General features: G+C 49.6%; 1 protein-coding gene across 2 annotated transcripts in view; it reads left to right on the top strand.

Annotated features, from left to right (window-relative positions):
* NRG2 (neuregulin 2) overlaps nucleotides 1-20,076 on the top strand; it is a 154,476-nt gene that overhangs the window by 94,811 nt on the left and 39,589 nt on the right. Inside the window, exons 2-4 of one of the 2 annotated variants that reach the window (XM_031506032.2) lie at nucleotides 4,213-4,384; nucleotides 16,335-16,453; nucleotides 19,485-19,550. In XM_031506032.2, the coding sequence (XP_031361892.1) occupies nucleotides 4,213-4,384; nucleotides 16,335-16,453; nucleotides 19,485-19,550 (357 nt within the window). The remainder of the gene's footprint in view (nucleotides 1-4,212; nucleotides 4,385-16,334; nucleotides 16,454-19,484; nucleotides 19,551-20,076) is intronic. The other variant, XM_021531870.3, reaches the window with a different exon arrangement.

Genomic DNA, 20,076 nt, shown 5'->3' with positions numbered 1-20,076 from the left:
AAAATTGCCTGGAAATACATCTGGCTCTTCTGTCCAACAGCTCAGGCTTTGTGAGGCTGGTGATACTTCACCCCACAGAGAGGAGACACAAATTTGGATGGAGGAGGGTTTGACAGAATTGCAGGGTGACCAGAGATACAGATCCTAAGCTGTAGATTCAGTTTGACAAGCAGAGCTAAATCCTTATTTTTTTCAAGTTGAAAACCCCTGTTTTGGTGAACTTGGCAGCAGTGGGGCTCGAGCTGGGGGTGTTGCTAGCCCAGCTGTGGAGGAGACCACAGCTGGCAGGGCTGTTCCATGGGAAGCAGAAGGTGAGGAACTGAAACTGCAGCTTCATCTCAGCTGCATCAGGGTGATGGGTGACTTGGGCGACCCTAGACCCGTGTTTTGGCTCTGACAGAAGCTGTTCTGGCCCCACCTGTGTGGAGGAGGCTGGGAAGCTGGGACTTGATGGAAACATGAATTGGACCTGGACCCTGCCTGGCACACATTTAAAGCTGTTTGCCCAGGATAGTGTGCTATTTTGATATGTGTGAAGCTAGTGACTTTGTTTTTCCAGCGTGCTGGAAAATGTATCAAACAAGGAGGAAATTAAAATGACCCCAAATGCTCAGAGCACTAAGAAAGGGGGCACTCAAAATCAATCCTCTGATCTTTTTGAACTAAACTCATGGTTTTCTGAGCTGCAACTCTGTGATTTGGACAGGACAGAAATGGAGATGGGTCAAAAGCTGAAAGTGTACCTAAATGTAAAACTTTGACATACTCCAGTATTAGCACTCCATGTGCTGCTCTGGTCTCTCAAGCTACTTTAGTTTACTGCTGGGGAAGGTTGAAAGGTGATTCAGTCATAGTTTACAAGTACCTAAAAAGGGAAGGGGTTTCTGGTTGCTAGATGGGATTCAAATTTACCAGAGAAAGGCAGAGATCTCTTGGCTGGAAGCCAAAGTTAGAGAAGTTCAGACTATGAATAAGAACTGCAGTTTAAACTTTTTACGAACGAAAACCAGAGGAAAGTCTTTGTCTGGAATTAAGCAGAGTCATCAGCAGTGAATGTCTCTAAATGAAGATTTCTGTGTTTTTCTGAAAGCAGCAGGAATTATGAAGTGAGGGTTTCCAGCCCAGAGCAGCCCATCCCAGAGACCAAGGCCAGGCTTCCCTTTTGCCCAGAGCAAGGCTCTGGATGCTGTTTCCAGGCTTGGGGCTCTGCCTGCTCTTCCCACACTGCTGTCCAAGCACAAGCCCTGCTGCACTGCAGCAGCAAGGGCACAGATGTGTCAGGGAGCACAGCCCTGCCTCTTTATGCACAGCCCTTTTCCCAGACACAGTCCAGAATATTTGGGGGCTGGATTCCCCTTTCACTGCTCTGTCTGATTCAGCTGGAGGATTGCAGTCCATGGAGTCCATGAAGTGTGGCCTGGAGCTGAATACACTGTCTCTTTACCTCCTGTATTGAGACACCAAAAACATGTAGACTGGGGTGGAAGGACGTTCTCCTCCCTTTTTCTGGGCAGGACTCTCTGCTGGAGGGGTGGGATGCCATGTGTTGTGCCAGCTCTTTGTTTTTTTGGATCTGCCTACTTAGCAATGTCCTGTAATCATCACTGGTGGCATACGCAGAGTTTTTGGTGAGACATGATTCATGTTGGTGGGGAGATCATGGAAATTTCCTTGCTTGTTCTTGGCCCCCTTCTTCAACAGGCTTCAGGCTTCTGGGGTTTGCTCTTCTCTTGCCAGCGTTTCGATGGAGAGGGGCAGGGCTGACACCCCTTTCTCCCAGCAGCTTCCAGTTTATCTTCCACCCAGGGTGATGGTAGCACATAGAACTATGGAAAGGAGATGAGAAGAGAATATTCTTTCACACCCCCAAGACTCAGTTGTTTTATCAGTTTTAACACCAGTTCAACTTCTTTATATCTTACTACCGGTTCTCGCTCATATCAGAATTCTTCACACCTGTGGCTTCTCTGAAATGAGACAAGAGTTGTCCCTTCAGTGACTCGTATCTCAGTCCAAATTAACCCATTTTATGTCCACATGGTGCCTGCTTCATAATTCTGCAGACCACCAGGCTGGAAATAAAATGAAACAGATGCAGCCACGTCAAGGTCAGGACCTTCCCTGTATTTAAGGTGTATGGATAATGTTGGCATGGGGCAGGGTGACCTCGGGGTACAATAGGAGCTAACTGACACTCATGTTCAGACAGAATAAATATTTGAGAGTCTATTTCTCTATTCCCCAAAATGACCCCTGTAAAAGCAAGGTCCTGTTTACCTTCCTGGCTCTCCATGCAGTGTTCTGAGAAGAGACCAGCTCTCTTCTCCCTTCACTGTCTTCCAGCTCTTCTGGGCAACTCATTTCCAGGCAAGGAGACAAGGATCAGGGATACAGCCTTCACAAAACCCATGACACCTTGGATTTTCACAGAATTCCTAAAATTTGGTGAAAGCTGAGATAATTTCTGGTCATAAGCCTCTGTTTGTGCCAAAGCACAGTGACCAGGGAAGCAGTGAGAGATGTCAGTGCCCAGCCTGCAATGACTGCCTGCAGCCCACCCAATGGTTTTGTGCCTGTCCCATTAGAATCATGAAATGGTTTGGGCTTAAATAAACTTAAAACTCATCTCATTCCAGCCCCCTGCCATGGGTAGGGACACCTTCCACTATCCCAGGTTGCTCCAAGCCCTGTCCAACCTGGCCTTGGACACTTCCAGGGATGGGGCAGCCACACTTCTGTGGCCAGCAGCTGTGAGGTCTGACGTGCCTGTGACCAGCCCTGCCACGTTCCCCCCCCACAAGCCCTGGGCTTGCCTTTCAGTCACTGTGAGCTTTGCTTGGCTAACTCCTGTTACCCTGAACTGTTCAATTTCTATCCATGTTGGGATCCTTTTGATTAAGGACAATTTATCTTCTCATTCCCATCAGGAATATGAGAGTGCTGAGAGTTTCCTGCCACAGAAGCATATTCCTGACAATCGCTGTGCTTTTTATTATTTTTTGTAAGATCCCTTTTGGTGAGAACAGTCTTTAAATACTATCAACCTACACTAACTTAGTTTGGCATGAAGAACTAGAGGAGACATACAAAGGTCTGTAGAACAGTGACTGCTCTAATGAAACCCATCCAGTCCCTCCATCTTTGAGTGCTCTGCCATTTCGCAAGATCAGAATGCACAAAGCAATTAGAATGTGGTTTGTGCATATTAGAGAGAGGAAATTCTCTATCTGTAACACACCTCAGATAAGGAGAAGCCATTGTTACCAATATTCTTAAGGCAAAACCAGCAAGTTGCTGTTTCTTTTTTTAAGGTTAGTGCTGAGAAAGAAAAAGGGAGCTAGAAGAGTGCAGAGCTGTCAGTTGAAAGAAAAATTGCAAGCCTGCTAATCCTTTCTTGTCAGGTTTAATATAAAGCCTGGCAGAGATTGATAAGAAGTGTCTCCCTCTCTGTCTGATGTTCCAGGTGCATGGTAAAAATCACCTCTCTGAAACACCCACGTGCAGGGCTCCAGGATGGAAAGGCTGCTGGCCAGCCTGACACTGCTGGCATAAAACCATTTGAAATACCTATTCTTTCACTTTTCTGAAGAATGGCTGTTCCTCTTCACTCCTTACATATGCAGGATTTTCTTGCAGCCCCTGTCAGTGGCTATTGCTCTGCTGATGTTGAGCTGAACAAGGTCTCTGCAGCAGATTCGGAGCATCTGGGGCACAGGGCCCTGCTCCCTGTGACCTGCCTCTGCTCCATCTGCACTAAAACATTCTGGCTGGGGCTGCTGGGGCTGTGGGACTGGCAGCACACCCACGGCAGCCACAAAGGTCATGTAGGTGTTGGCAATCTGCAGCAGCAATGGCCAGGAGCAGGAGAAAAATAGTCCCTGGAGAGCTTGAGGTGTGTGCATGGTGGGAGAGCGTGGAGAGCTCAGCAAAGCTCTGCAGGGACAGGAGACACGGGGTCCTGCCTGCTGTGGAACCATCAAATCTGGTCGTGTGGAGCCTCCAGAGCCAGGGGCTCCCTCTGTTCCCTGTGTGGACGTTTCTGACTCCACGCTCCTTCCTGTGTGCTGCTTTCCCTGGGCAGCCCCTCCCCATCACCCCATGGCAGTGGGGGCAGCAGGAGCTCCCCAGGGGAGGGGGCTTGGGGGGCTCCTCTTGTGTGTGCACAGCTCTGAGAGGGGCAGGTTTCACAGTGTCCCCTTTCTCTTTCCCTAGCTGTTCCTCCCAAACTGAAGAAACTGAAAAGCCCAAATGTTCACGTGGGCGAGAAGATTTCCCTGAAATGTGAGGCAACTGCTGGAAACCCTCAGCCGTCCTACAAATGGTTTAAAGATGGGAAGGAGCTGAAGAAGAGCAAAGACATCCGGATCAAGTATGGGAATGGGAAGTAAGTATGACACAGGGCTGCTCTGCCTCTGCTCACGCAGGGTCTGGGTCTGGGGCCACCTGGCTGGAGGTGCTGCTGTGCTCCCCAAGTCTCTGCTGAGCAGCACTGAGGGCTCCCTCAGAGCCACAGGACCACGCTCAGCCCAGTTACCATGCCCAGGAGAGTGAGCAAGATCCCCAGTGTCCTCAGAGAGTCATGGGGAGAGGAGCAGGGCATGCACAGAGAAGGTGTTGGCCTTGTAGATGGGCTGTCCTGGGGTCAGGGAGGCTTTGGATACCTGAGACTGGTGTCTTGTGACATGGGGAGGCTTTCCCTGGTAGCTGTGGGCAGCTCAGGTTGCCTGGGGTGACTCCTGCTCTGTGGTTAGGGGTGGGATGCAGAACATAGCCAAACCCAGCTGTTGCCCCACCACTCAGCAGCAGGGCTGTGGGAGGAATTGGTTTGTTCCCTCCTGAATTTAGGTGGACACAGAAGCATTTAAGGCCACTGAAAAATCACAGAATGACAAATTAATGCTGGAAGGGACCTCTGGAGATTATCCAGTTCAACCCCCCTGCCAAGGCAGGATCACCTGAAGCAGGTAACGTAAGAACATGTCCAGGTGGGGTTGGAATGTCTCCAGAGAAGGAGACTCCACACCCTTCCTGGGCAGCTGTTGCAGTGTTCTGCCACCCTCAGCATAAAGAAATTCTCCCCCATGCTGGGATGGAACTTTTCATGGTTTAGTTTATGGCTACTGCTCCTTGTCCTGTCACTGGGCAGCTCTGGAGAGTCTGGCACCATCCTCTGACACCTCTTGAGAGATCTTTATGTGCATTAATGAGATCCCCTCAGTCTTCTCTACACTGAGCAGGGCTGAGATGCAAAATGACCTCACAACACTGATCGGGGTCATGGTCACATGCACAGAGCTTGTCCTGTGCAAATCCTTTCATCTATCCACCCCAGGGCAAGCTCCCTCACATCTGCCCCGAAGTCCCCACCCAGCAAAGCTCTCAGGTGCTCTCAGTGACTGTCACCTTCAGCAGCACCTCATTCAGGCAGGGCTAAAACACCTGCAGAAAGAGGCCCCAGTGACCAAGCTATGGGGTTCTCACTGGGAATGGATTTAAATGAATCCATGTTGATATTTCTGAAGGCCCGGTATTTACATATGATGTATCCTAAAATTATTCCATAATCATGGCTATGCTTGCATTCCTACATCCTGACCTAGCCAGCAAAGTCAGCTTGCAAGTGCCCGACCCCTTGGAAAATTTGATGCTAATTCTTTGCTAGCATATGTTCTGGGTGTGTGAATAACAGCTCATTATGGACTTGTTAGAGTAGCAATTTTTAAAATTAGAAACCACTACCAATCAGAAAAAAATCAGTGTTTGAACGGGGCGTTGCCAATTGCCTTAATTTAAATTCAGTCCTGTTGCGTTTGGTTTCAGAGTCACACCCAAGATAGGTGACCTCCATTGTAATAATTCTAGGTCTTGTGGCTGTTTTGGGATGAGGCAGTGAGGTGGTCAGTGCATCCAGGATATCTGGGTGCTGCCTGCTCAGGAGGGGCTCTGTGGGGTCTTGGGCAGCAGAGACAGGGCAGGGCTGTGCCTGCCTCGCTGCTCTGCTGCCCTCACTGGTTTTGGTGGCCTTTGCCAGTCTTGTGGCCTTGGTTGTTTAGCAATGGCTGCCGGGGCTGGGATGCCCTGGGGAAATGTCTGCAGCACGCTCTGCAGCCAGCTGTGCGAGTCCTGCCTGCCCAGGGTGTTGGGCAGCGATTTCCCCCAGAGCTGGAGTGCATCCAGCCCCAGAGCAGACACCCAGCACTGCCCTGCTGCCCTCCCAGTTATCCCAGCCCTTCCTCACCTCATGCCACCCTGTGTCCAGCAGGAAGCTGTGGCAGGATGGCATCCCACCCCCAGCGATGGGGACACGCAGTCCCTGGGCCAGGGACAGAAACAAATGGAAGGAAGTTGGTCCCCTTTCCTCAGGACACTGCTGTCTAGTCATAATTTTGCATTTACCAGTTTCCATGGCAACATGTCGGTTCTCCAGTGAGAGGCCAAAGATGTGTGGTGCTGGAAGGGCTTCCTGCTGGCAAAATAAGCCTGAGGATAAACATTTTAAGGAAAGCCGAGCAGCTGCCTCCTCCAGTGTCTGAGACTCCCTCAGCAGCAAAGCCCAAAGCATCCCCAGAATTTTTTCCCATCCCAGCTTCTGCTCCCTGCTGCCATGAAGATGTGCCTGTCTTGTGCTGGGACCAGGCTGTGGAGACTGGACTCAAGCAGCTGTTGAGCAGCAACAAAAGGAAATGGCCTCAAGCTGTGCTAAGGAGGGTTTGGATATTAGGGAAAACATCATCACTGAAATAGTGGCCAGGCATTGGAACAGGCTGCCCAGGGAAATGGTGGAAGTGCTCAAAAACTGTGTGGATGTGTCACTTGGGGACACGGCTCATTGGTGGCCTTGGCAGTGCTGGGGGAATGGTTGGACTCGGTGATCTCAGAGGGCTTTTCCAACCCAAATGATTTTGTTGCTCTGTGGGACAGCTGTGGGATAATTACCTCTCAGTGAGCATTTGCCCCTTGTTTAGCAGTGCAGGAACACTTCCCTGAGAGGATCTGGGTGGGTCTGTGCACACCCACTCTGGCATTCCCACCTCTGTCCCCTGCACCATGTTTGCTGGGCCCCAGAACTGAAAATTTCAAGGCAGAGTGTCCACTGGCACTGGACCTGCCTCCCTCTGGTCTTGACTGCATGGAACAAACACTAAAAACTGCTCAGAGCAGGCTGAGGGCTGAGAGAGCCCTCGTGACTTTGATGTCTTCATTATGCAGCTGTCTGGGCCAAGTTGAGTGGAGGGACATGTGATACGGGTGCAGAGCATTACTTCCAGCCTGTTGGGAGGGGACTCCAGGGGAGGATAAGCATCCCAAATTGTAAATCTCTGAAAGGACATCTTACTCTATAACGATTATTTTAAGAATAATGGGATTTATACATCTGGCTCCACTTAGAGATAACACTGGTCTCCAGATAATCCTCTGTGCTTCCCTTCAGTTCAGAGTGGGGATTTCAGAGGGACAGAAATGGAGCCCTGGGGAGGGACCTTCACAGGGAAAGAACACAAGGCGAAAACTTCTCAGGCTGTGCAGGACCTGGCCAGGTGCACAGGATCATTTCTTCAGAAGTGTAGTCCAAAGACCTGATTGAGTTTTCTGCTGGAGCCAAGCCAAAAGAGCCCTCCAGCAAAGTGATGTCCACAGTGTTTCCCTTGGCACTGTGAGGCCCTGGCAGAGCTGGGCACAGGTGAAATCTGTCCCCAGCACTGAGATCTTTAGCATGCAGAGGGTTAGGATGGGAGACAAGAACATGGTTGCCCTCTGTGATTCATTCCTGGCTTTTTTCCCTGTGTGTTTAAAGAGCCTTGAGGTTTCTAACTAGAAAGTATGACTGAAGCATTTTTTTTTGGTGATTGGGTTTTTGTTTGATCTCTAGAAGAGGGGATCTCTTTCAAAATAAGGGATGTATATGTTGTAAGGAGGAGAGGAGCACTTAACTACATGTCAGCTCTTCAACTTTTCCATCAATCATTTCCCTCTTCTTTTTAAACTTACCGGCAAAGCTTCTAGTGCCATCAGGCAGAGGAGTCAAGTTTTTTTAATGGATATTTGCTGGAGGGAGGGGAACAATTCTGATTCCTCCTTTCTGAACTTCATGTTCCATCTGTAATTAGTGACAGGCTGGGGCAAGCCTGGCTTGCACGAAGGGGAAACCTCTTTAAGGTGGAAGAAATTATTGGCTGGAATTTTATCTCCATCTCCATTTAAATAAAACACAGTTGATGGGAAACCCAGAGAAATTACCCAGAAAGAATTGCCTGTGGTAGTGGAAATACAGCCTAGTGAATGGCTCTCCCCCCAGGCTGCTAAAGTGATGCCATTTTTGGCTGAGTGTGTCTGAGGTCTGATTGAGGCTCCCAAGAAGTTCAGGTTGGGTTTTAACTTTCTGACTATTCTGGCAAATGGTCAAGTGCCAGCTGTGGAGGAAGCCAAGGGAGTTTTTGCTTGTGGAGGTGTAGAGAACCTTCCCTTCCTGAACTCATGCTCAAAGCTCAGCCTGGGACATGCAGATGTTCAGCTGGAGCCCAGGAGCCTGGGGGTCCCCGAGCTGTGCCTGTCCTTACAGCCCTTTCCCTTTGTGTGCTCTTCTACCAAGGGACGCTGCTGGGGTGATGAAGTAGGCGTATCATTGATTGGGGAGGGTTGGCAGTTCAGTTTGGGACAGGCTGACCATATGACATCCCTTGGGAGTAGTGTCCTACTTTCAGTATCACCAGGAATCCCTATTGTTAGCCTGTAAGTGGAGCCAAGGGATCCCCTCCTCTCGTTTCTGTACAGTAGTCCCTCAGGCAATGCCACTTGAGCAGATTCATTGCTGGGGTCTTCCTTGTAGGGCTCCCAATTGTAGATTATTCCCCACCCACAATGAATGGGGCTGTGGTCTTCCCTGTACAGCTCACTGCACTGGAATGAAGGCCAAAAAAAAAAAAAAAATAATGCCAAAGCAGCAGGGGAACGAGAGTGCCAATAATGATAAATGATTTCCTAATTAAGCCTGGAGACAAGGAGGGGCAAAGAGGACTGTTGAAGCCTTGTGGGAGCCAGAGTGAACCCAAGCAGGCTATACCACCACTCTGGCAGGGGTCTTTGGGCTGACATTTTTAAACAAAGGAAAAAGCTCATTTGACAATGGATCTTGCAAGAGCAATTCCAGATGCCTTGAAGCGAAGACTCTTCTCAAGCACCGGTGTTGTTATAATCACCAGGGGAGCTGCTGCCTTGCTAACTCTCACATGTCATTATAAGTCTCCAATACTTGGGATTTGGTTTTAGCTGCTGAAGGCACTTCATTGGAGGGGGGTGTGAAGGAGAGCATCTCCTTTGTTTGTTTGCTTGTTGTTTTAGAGGAGATGATGGACATCATCTTGGCCAATGCACCTGGGACTGAACCAGGGAATTTGAGAACTGAAAGGAGAAGCAGTTGGGTTTTGAGCTCAAACAATCCACAGACTTTGCAAGTTGGGGCTCCTGAGAGAATCAGGGAGTGGACATTTAATCAAATTTGACTGCATTATAGTTGCTAATAAGTCTCAGTCAGTTGCTGGGCTGCTTCAGCTGCTGGGCTCTGCAAACTTAGAGGTTGAAAGAGCTTTATGTGCCTGAAATTTGGTGTGGTTTTTCCAGCCATGCTGGATGCTTACAAAAACAAAATAAAAATCTCTCTCTACAGACCTTCGCCCACTCTGGTTGCAAAATGTCACAGATTAGGTCGAGGCCCTCACTGAGACATGAGCTGAAATCCCACTCATCCCACTTAAGTTAAAATGTTTTACCTTCGGGGAGGAGGGCTGGGGTGAGGGCCGAGGCTGCTGGAAGTTCATCCAGCACACCACATCACAGACCTGCAGGCACAAATTTGCCACGGAGCAGACACTGCTGAGGATCTATGACATGTACCAGCGGCAGGAAAATGGCCTGGGGAGAAGAGAATGACACGACGAGACCCAAAACTTTATCTAGATCTCCTGTATGTGCTCTGTACAACCGCAGTGGTGTTTCACAGAGATTTTGAGCAATAGTTCCCTGCCCATGTGAAGGTGCCATCCCTTTCTCATTATTTCTGTTCCCCAAAATACTTTTTCCTGGTATCAGTATTTGCAGCCTGGCTCTGCTCATCTCCATTTTTGGGCTCTGTCCAGGGCTGTCCCCATGACAGCTACTCTTGGTATGGCACCTCCCTCTGCTCTTTGATTCTTTACAACTAATGTTCTTTGCTTTAAAGGTCCTCTCAGGCCTTCCTCCCTACTTCTGGCAGTCCCTGAAGTTTTGGTCCTGCCTCTGATTTGCCCAGCACATCAACCTCCACCCAATATGTGTTACACTTCCAAACAAGGACCTCTGTGCCTTCTCCCCAGCAGCACTGGCCCTCTTTTCCCTCCCTGCCACAGAAGCAGCTCATGGTTTGGTTGTTGAGGTAGTGAGACCAAGGGACCTTGTCTCTGTATTAAGGTCACACACTCTTTGGGATAATGAGGAATCTGTTCCACATTTGGTGCTGGGAAGTCCCTGGGAAGTCTTGGGACTGCTTCTGTATGAGATCACAGGAAGCAGGGAAAGAACCTGCTGGGAGCTGGCTGCAGAGTACTGCTCCAGGACCTACATTTTCTCAAAGAAATTAAAATCCTGGCACTGGGATTGGAGGAAGCATTCATAGGATGGATCAATTGCCTTGAATTCCAGAAGTAATACAAAGGACCCTGCAGTGACATTGGGTCTGTGCATCAGGCAGAGCCCAAAACGCAGCTTTTACTCATTTATTGACGTCACACCCTGGCAGGTGCCACGGCCTGGCCTGGCACAGAGAGCAGCAGCATTGCACAGGGATTTGCCTCTCAACACAGCAGCCACAAAGTCCACGCCAGGCACTGGTGTGATTGTGTGTCACTGCCTGTGCTGCCCCACACCTCTTCCCATTTCCAGAACACCCCTGGCTGCATTTGAGCCTGGAAGGGGTTGCACAAGTGACCCTGCTCTTTGGAGTGTACTTATCGATCTTGTCCCCTCTTGTTGACACTGTCCAACCCAGAAGTGACTCGCCCTCACTCTGAGACCAGTGTCAGTGTCAGCTCTGCAGAGTGAGGACTGGGCGAGTCTTCCTCTTAAAATCAGCCTGTCCCAAGCCTGGGCACAGAGAGACCACAGCACTGCTGAGCACAGAAGGGGCAAATCTGCTTTTCAGGTTAGAACAGCACTTTAATGTTGGGGAACAGGGGTAGGAGAGAGCAGGTAAAGTGGGTCAGGGGATGTCTGGTTCTGTCCTGGGCGCTGCAAGGACATTCCCTGTCTCCCACCATCCCAGCAGGTCACGCACAGCGCGGGTCAGAAGATGGTGTGAGGGGAGGAAGGGAGATAGAGAAGGGATGATGGCCAAGCTGAAAACTCCAAACTTTCCTGTCTTTACCCCTCTTATATGATTGCTTTGCTTGAGGGCATTTCTGTCTCCTTTCCCATTTGTTCTTTCTGTAGCTGATACTGAGCTGGCCAGATGATGCTCTGGAGCACAGAGCAGCCAGCATTGGACACTTGTTTTCCTCAAGCACTGCGAGCACAGCCGCCCTGCCCAGCTCTGCCCAGCTCTGCTGAGCACAGCTGGAGGGCAGGGAAGAGATCAGGGGGGCTGTGCAAGGGAGAGAGTGCTCCTGGCTGCTCCTGCCCTGCTGGACAAAGCGGCTTTGCCATGACCATCCCCACACTGCCTTTGCATTGCAGTGATTCCCTCTGCCTGAATTAACCCACTGAGTGCTGGGGATGATGGACGTGTCCCCCCCGAGCCCCAGTGGGGCTGCCCAGTGTTTGATGGCTGCTGGACAGCACTTGTGGTTTGCAAGCTGGATATCCTGAATCTTCTTGCCAATCATTAACCTGCTCTTTCAGGGCGAATGCAGCTCGGTGAGAGTGCCAGGGCAGCACATAGGCACCAATTAAATCTCTGGCAGGATGCAGCAGCAATTGCTGGCACTCCTGCTCTCATCAGTGCCACTGTACTTCCTGCTGCTGGCTCTCCGTGCAAACAGAGGGGAATGGAGTTAATGGGTGACCACAGCAGGGCATCCAGTGTGTCCTTTGCAAGGGTCATGTTTGGGAATTTCCTTTTCCTAGGGTTCCAGGTGTGTTTACTATGTGCAGTGCTCTTCATTGACAATTTTGGGGCTACATATAGGGTAGTCTCCAATTTCTGTTCATCACCTCATTCCTTGACTTCTTTGTTACTTATGTGTTAGTTGCCCTATTTTTAGAAGACTAATAAACCACTACAACAGTAGTAATCCTGGAGCTATTCTTGTCCAGAACGATGCAGAAGTGGCTGGACTCACCCAGGGGAGCACAGAGTCCTCAGTGTAGGTGTCAAGGGGGCAGCTGATGGCAGCTGCTCTCCTGATCCCATGCTCTGACATGAATGGCCTGGTGAGGAGATGACCTGGGGAGATGGCCCCATTTCCACTTGGCAGTAGGTAAGACGGGAAGAATGATTCAAGCTTGACCAAAGTGCTGGTGGGAACATGAGTGCTGTCATGGGAAGTTCCTCCTTGGCTCAGATGCAGGGCCTGTTTCTTCTCCTCTCACTGCACTGGAGGCCTCAGGGCCTGAGCTCACATTTAGATGTCTAAATTACAGCCGATGAGGACACCCTTCCCAGCCAGAATTTGCCAGGATCTTTGTGTAGGTCCTGGCCAAGGGCTGATCTCCTTGTTTCCCATTGTAGTCTGGAGATTGGCACCGAAGAGGGTGATTTACTCATCCCTCCAAACTGCCCTCTGGGGGACTCTTTTCTCTTGGCCAGAAAGGTATTTTGGGGGATCTTCTTTTGGCCAGGCTGAAGGTCTCCTTGTGAATCCTATCCCTCTGAGCTTGCAGACAGCATATTCCCCGTGGCTTATCCCTCCACTGGCACTACAGGAGATAATTAGTGCGTGGCTAAGTCATATGTGCTGAGGGTCAGGGAAGACAATGAGGCAGATTTTCCCCCGGAGTAAAGAGATGTCAACAGGGTTGCACTGCAGCGAAATGATGGGATCTGTCAGTGACCCTGGCCCTTTCACTGAGCAAACAGCCCGGGGCAGCGCCTTCCTCCAGAAGAATGGCATCGTCTGGCAGCCAGGCACCCTTGTGAACGCACATGTAGGGCTCTCCCAGAGCCTGCTGTCCCCAGGAGCCTTCATCCCACACTCCTGTGCCCAGTGTAACTGCTTGGAGGCCACTCTTTGGTGTGTCTGTGAAATCAGCCCTCAGGAGAACACAGCACCTGCCCCTGGGGACAGCAGGGCGAAGAACACAGCTTGGAAAAGCTGATTTCCAAAGGAGTGTTGTGATATTTCAGGAGCACTTGGAGATAGCAAAATAGAACAAAAACCAGAGTGGTCACCCTTGGCACACACAGATCAGGCAAGGACTTGTCCCTTTGACATGCTTCAGCTTAGTTCTTCCAGTGCACAGGTATTTTCCGTGTTAATTAAAAGGACATGGTTAATGCTGTGAAGCAAGGTATCTCTCTGGCTGTTTCAGTGCTTCTGGAATAGGGAAATTCTCTTTGCACTTATGTTCCACGTGAAAGCTGATCCATATCTCCAACTCTCATCTCCTTTCCCCTGAGTCTGTCACCAGACATTATACAGCACAGTGTGGAGACCAAGAGGTGCCACACCATTGGCCTGGGATATGAAAAGCAAGAAAAAGCTCTTGATTTTTCAAGGGGATCTTCCAGTCCAGGATAATTTCAACAAATTGTGATGGCAAAAATAAGGTCTTTTGACAGTACAAGTCTTGTGCATTAAAACAAAGTAATCCCCTTTGGTTTCACCTTGATGTTGCTATGCTCCCAATGCCAACATCACTCTTTATTCTGCTCACATTCCCCTCCAGTTCCAGGTAAAAGACCAAATATCTCTCACCATGTTGTTGGAACTGAGTCTGTCAAGTGTGGCTCCTTTTATGCCACTCCCTAACTCATATCTTTGGGACTTACACCCCCTTATCTGTAAAAGATCACATACCTAGGTGATATAATGCAGTAGTGGATTTTTCCAGTTGCTCCACCTGGTGAAATGTGCTGTGGATTGAGATTGCCATGCAGCCAGTTATCATTAGAACATCTGTGCTCTGGCAGCTGAAGGCAGCGTGTCCATTGATGCTCTCAGCTCTGCCCTGGCAGAGAGCCCCAGCATGCTGATGTGCCAGGGTGGTGTTTTCTATGGACTCTGAGTTAGAGCCTTGCTCTTCCAAGCTGCTTTCAGCATGTGCTGCCTGCACTGCAGCCTGTCCTGAGAGCTGCTTTGTAAAATAAATGGTGCATTCTGGCAGAGAGGGTTGAGACAGCTGGGAGAAAGTAATGGCTGGGCTGGGAGCAGTCTTGGAGTTGCATTCTGGAGCCATCTCGCTCTTTTGATGAGCATTTCCACACGTTCCTCTATGGAGGGAGTGGGGAACATGCTCCTGAACAAGGTGCTGCAGCCCAGCAGAGCCCAGGCCCCTGTCATGCACCTTCATCCCTCCCAGCAAGGTGCAGGAAGCAACAGGCACAGGGCAGCAACAGGCACTGGATGCCCTGAAATGCCCTTAAATATCTCTCTCAGGTAACGTGTGTGTTACCTGGCTCCCAAGGCAGCACAGCAGTGAGGGCCACGATGCCCAGGGCTGTCACAGGCTGTGCTGAGAGACTTGAGAACACTCAGAGAAGGGTGCTGCACTGGGAGTCAAGGCAGAATCACCCCTCTTGCTTAGGCTTCCATGTTGGAATGTGTTGGCCCAAGTCACTGCACAAATGGATTAGGGGAGACCTACAGTCAGAGGGATTCAAGAGGTCTTTGCATACTGTCAACATTCATTTAAAAATTGCTTCACATGTGGCCCCAGCTCATGCAATTGAGCACTTGACCGCATCCTGTAAAACAGGGCAGCGCCTGTTTCCTGGGAGCTCTACCAAGTCATCTCCAAGTGCTTTTAATTTACTAATATAACTAGTGAGATGTTCCTGCTGTGCCCTTGCGCCGTGCCTCCCAGGAGAACAGCTTGTCAGGGTGTTAAAAAGATGCCAGTGTGCTTCTGTGAAGGGCTTCCTATGGACAATGATTTTCACATCCCAAAGAAAAGTCCTTCTCAGATGACACGTGTAACATTGCAGCTATGTCCGAGGCTAATGATTATTTTCCACATAAATGGAATTATATTTGCCTTCAGCAACATCGGCCACTGGGAGCTCTTTCTAAAGCTGGCAGCGCTTCCAAGTCTCTAAATAAAGTGACACAGACCTGAGGTAAAAGCTTGGTGTAGAAAGCAAACAGAGATGTTCTCATGAGAAGAGCAGACAAGGTGGCTTTTGATAAGATGGCTAAAATGGAAGAAAATGTAGTAAACCAGCAGGAGTCCCACTGCGGTCTCATGAGTGGCACTCAGTGTGTGTTGAAGGCTCCTATAGATCCCTGTTAAACTGGGCAACAAAAGGTTTTGCCTGTTAGTCAGAGCCATCCCAGGGAATGAGTCATAGCCAGTGGGAAAGGCGATGCTCCTTCCCGCAGCGCCGCAGAGCTCTGCCGCAGAGCTCTCCCTCTCCATGGAGGAGCAGCAGGGCTGGGAGGTGGCACAGGCTGGGAGGTGGCACAGGCTGGGAGGTGGCACGGGCTGGGAGGTGGCACGGGCAGTTGTCACACCCACCCTCTCCTGCTCTTTCGAGGCACATCTGGTTGGTAAGATGAGGGTGTGCAGCTCAGTCACACACGTCTGTAGTCCACTGGAGTGTGGATTTGGGGGACACGAGGTGCTTGCCCTTTTTTTAGGTCGAGATGAAGCTGTCAGTGATATGTCCAGGGCAAAACCCAGGGACTGGATGTGCAGGCTGGCAAGGGGTGAGTCCCCTGGGTGCCGTGGGTGTTTGTGCTGAGTGTGTGGCACTGCTGAACGCAGCCGGTGGAGCACTGACTGCTCAGCATCCCCGCTGAGGAAGGTGCAGAACAGGCATCTCCTCTACACATCTCTGTTTGGCAGGCAGATCCCACTGTCCATCATTAAGTTGGCTTTTTTCCAGTGTGGAGAGCCTGTGCTGGAGTGCTGGGACCCTGGGCCTCAACTCCTCATGAGACTTTCTGTGTGAATGAGAGGAGGTGTCAGACCAAACCACGCAGCATGCTCAGAGCAGTGGGTTCAGAGGGAGATGTTCACCTAGGAGATCTTGGGAAGGGACTTGTCCAAATCCTATCCAGGCTTGAGTGCCTATTCAGCAAGCTCAGGCAGCCCATCCTGTCAAGCAGGGGTGACCCTCCAGGCAGCATCCCAGGGCCAGGAATGGTTGTCACTTCATGAGGTTGGTCAGCAATCGAGTAAGAAATGTCTGCTGTACTTTTCAACAGAAAGATTTCCAGACTGCAGTTCAACAAGGTGAAGCTTGAAGATGCTGGGGAGTACAGCTGCGAAGCGGAGAACGTTTTAGGGAAAGACACCGCAAAAGGCAGCCTGAATGTGAAAAGTGGTAAGTGAAGAAGCCAGCAAATGTCTCGAGCTGTCTGCCATTCCACAGAAAGGTTCTGCACATGGTCTGTCTTGAATTTTGTTTCATGCTTTCAGGATATTGAGTAAAACAATCTTGTGAGATAAGAAAAATGCAGCTTAGCATAAATGTTTATCTTTGTTATCTGTCACTGGCAATGTGGTTAATTTACATTTTAAATAAACTTACAGTCTATGTATTTTTTTAAGAAGGGGTAAGGAGGAAAGAAAGCTGGTGAGCTTGATGTTTTCATTTTTTAAAGAATTTCTGAGAAGCAAAACTCACCAGAAGACAAGTAATTAGACCATAGCTTTGTGATGAGTGAAGTTGCTTCTGGTTTTCATCCTAGAGTGTGTGCTCCATCTCTTAGAGCTCAGCGGATGGAGTCTGAGGTTAGGTGGTTTTATTATTATCTTGGTCATAATAATTATATTGCTTAACACGATGGTTTGGATGCACCCTCCGGCTCAGAAAATCCCTACAGTGGCTGCCAGAAGCTGGGAGGGCACAGCTGGGGAGGGGGTGACTATTTCCTAAGCTCTTCCTCCTGCCATTCACAACAGGCACTGTGGCAGCCTGGGCTGTGAGCGCTGGGCTCTGGCTCTGGGCTCTGCAGCCCTTGCTGGGATCCAGTTTTTTGTTCTCTCACCAGCCTTATCGCAGTGTGAGGGAAGGTAGCTTTCTCCTGCTGCTTTCTGGCAGTATTTTCTCTCTCAGCCTCAGCGTGTTTGTCATCCTGAATCTTTTATTTCGCGAAGTTGCAGCATCACACAGCCTCCCCCCCGGTTATCCTGCCTGTTCAGTCCCAGTGCTGGCAGGGTCAGGAGGAAGGCCACCCATACTAACACCTCCCTGCCTTCATTCTCCGTGTCTGTGAACTCAGCCCTGCTGCTCTGCTGGGTTTGTGTCCAATTCTGATAGGAAAGGTGTCCTGAGTAAGAAACTGAGGCAGTGCTCTCTTTTTTTTTTTTTCTTGGCTCACTCACTGGCTGTCCCACATAAACTGCTCCTCTTTGATGGGAGCTGCATGTGCAACCTCCCTTCCCTTTGTGCAGCCATCAAAGCCCTGTTTGCCTCCTCTGCTGCCCCTTCCCCAGCACCAGCACTCCTGTCACAAGAGGAGGAGTGTGGTTGAGCAGTGCCTGCTGCAGGGCTCTGACCTCCATACCAGGTAAATGCACACCTGGCCACTGCAGGGCAGGCAGCACATGCCAGGGGTCAGCTCCTCCTGCTCAGGGAGGACCCTCTCAGCAGGGACGGGCTCACACCTGAGCTGCCCAGAAATGTGTTAAGACCTGAAAACCCACTAAAAACACACAGAGATCTCACTGTGAATCTGCTGGATTCCCTGCCTGGATGAACCCAGGCTCTCAGCTGCCTTGCCACTGCAGGCACACCTTGGTGCTGTTTTCAGCACCTGCCAGGACAGCAGGGCCAGCTGAGCCCCCTGCAAGGGCAGCTGAGGTGATGCTGATCCCTGGAGGCTTTTGTGTCCCCATCACCCCTTTGCACTCTGTACCCTCTTTCCCCTGGAGCGACCCAGAGCTAAGCAGGCTTCCCAAAATGTAGGCACATCTGTCCTGGAGTATTCCTCTCCCCTTACTGCTGGGCCTTCCTGGGGCCTTGCAAGCTTTCCTCACTTCTGCAAGTTCCCTTCTTCTGTGATACCTTTCAGTAGAAAACTCCTCAAGGCATCTGAATCCACACATGTGTTGTCCCCTGTTTCTTCTTCCTCAGAATCCTTAGCACTGATCCTCATGTGGCTTTCATTGCAAAGTGCTCTTTGCTCTATTCCAATTCCAATTTTCAGTTTCAGAAAAGCAGCTTTTCAGCCATACAGATCTGGTTGCAAGTCACCAAAACCACCACATCTTTAGAGAGAATGGTTGCAGAGCAGAGACCCCTTGGCACTTAGAAAATGCCCCTCAACCAAACCCTCACCTTATCCCTCCTCTACAATTCCAGCATTTCCACAAAACTCCCAGCTCAGAAATAAATGCTTTTGCATTGAGAAACTTTGTGAGGGTGTTAATTTCTGAGGAAATGCTTCTGGACTTAGTCAAAATATACTGCAATATATTGCAGATTTTATGACTTTGAAGTGAATGAGATGCTTTCTTAGAAAAATGTCAATTTCCCAGTTCTCAGGATTGAATAGTCTAATGTTAATATCACATGTCCATGAGGGCACAGCTGAGGTGTGACTGTTTCAGATTCTTTTTATTCCTCAAAAAAATTTCTAGGCATCTTCTCAACTGCCCTGCTCCTTATCAAACACTGCAGAAAAAATCAAGTTGTACAAAAAATTCTTTCTGCTTCTAGCTCTTTGTGGTGGTCCCAGGCCTGTCTCTGGCAGGCACTGCACCCCCTGGCCAGGCTCCTGGGGCTTTCTCCTTTGTGCACCCAAAGGGTGTGAGGGACTTCTCCAAAGGTGCTGTCATCTAGGTTGAGTAGAGCTGGTGTCTGTGGACATTGGGGTTCCCAGGATCCTGGTTAAAAAAGGGGAAATCACTCCCCTTGCTTGTCTCCCCTAATATCTGGGGTGCTGTCCTTCATCTGTTTCCTGTTCCTCCAGCTCTTGTATGAGCATTAATTTGTGCTGCAGAACTTCACGTGGGATGGAGGCTCTTCAGAAATCCCACCTTTTCTTAAACTCCACATTTTCCCCACTGCCATGTCCGGCCATCCCATCTTTGCACTCTTGTGGCCATCAGGGCTAAGAAAACCTCCTGCGTTTTCGCTCATCTCCTGCCGGGTGAGCCCTGAGCCATCTCTGCCTCTTTAGGGTGACACGAGGCCCGTCACAGCGAGGGGACACCGTGCCCTGTGCCATCCCCTGCAGGGACACTCCTTGTCCTGCCTCTGTCACCCCAATCCCCTGCCCTGCACCAGCCCCCAGCCTGTGCCCTACACCAGCACCTGCCCCTCTGCTCCTCCCCACAGTAGCTAAGCCCACCCTCCTCTGCTCAAAAGAGATATTTTGTTCACTACTTTCTTACCTTAATTTCCCCAGGAACAACGAAAGCACCACAAGTCTTACCAGCCTCAGAAACTAAAATAGTTGTTATGGAAGAAGAGTGTAAGTACCTCTCCCCCACTCCCCCCATACAGCTGCTTTCCCCTAATTTATTTGTTATTATGAGACATTTTGCACAAATGCTTTATTGCCTCCTGGAATCTTCTTTAATTACTCCTTCTGTCTGATTTTTCCCAAAGCCACTGGTCTTCCTTTCCCTGGATCTTTAAAAAAATCTTATTTATATTGCTGGTGCCTGTCTTGGAGAGGGAGAATTTGATAACTATTGCAATGGCATCTTGAAGAACATGCTACTTAAAATTGCAACTGAAGTTTAAGCATTCTCAGCTCTTTCAGTACATTGAGTTACTGATACTTGCAAGATGTGCTTGTTATGGCCTTTGATTTAACAGGGTTTTATTTTATTACTTTGTTTTTGTGCTTAGGTTTGGGGTTTTTTTAAGGATAGTTGATAAAACCAAAACAGGCTGTAGGAATTACAAGAAAAAAAAAAGACATCAGTCTTCTAAGCATAGGTAATAAGAAAATTGCAGAAAATCCATCCATGCCCTGCCATCCCATTTTTTTC

The sequence above is a fragment of the Lonchura striata genome, chromosome 15 (genome assembly GCF_046129695.1).
Source record: "Lonchura striata isolate bLonStr1 chromosome 15, bLonStr1.mat, whole genome shotgun sequence".
Taxonomy (NCBI): Eukaryota; Metazoa; Chordata; class Aves; order Passeriformes; family Estrildidae; genus Lonchura; species Lonchura striata.
Note: the sequence above shows the minus strand (reverse complement) of the source record. Positions and strands in the feature narration are given on the sequence as shown.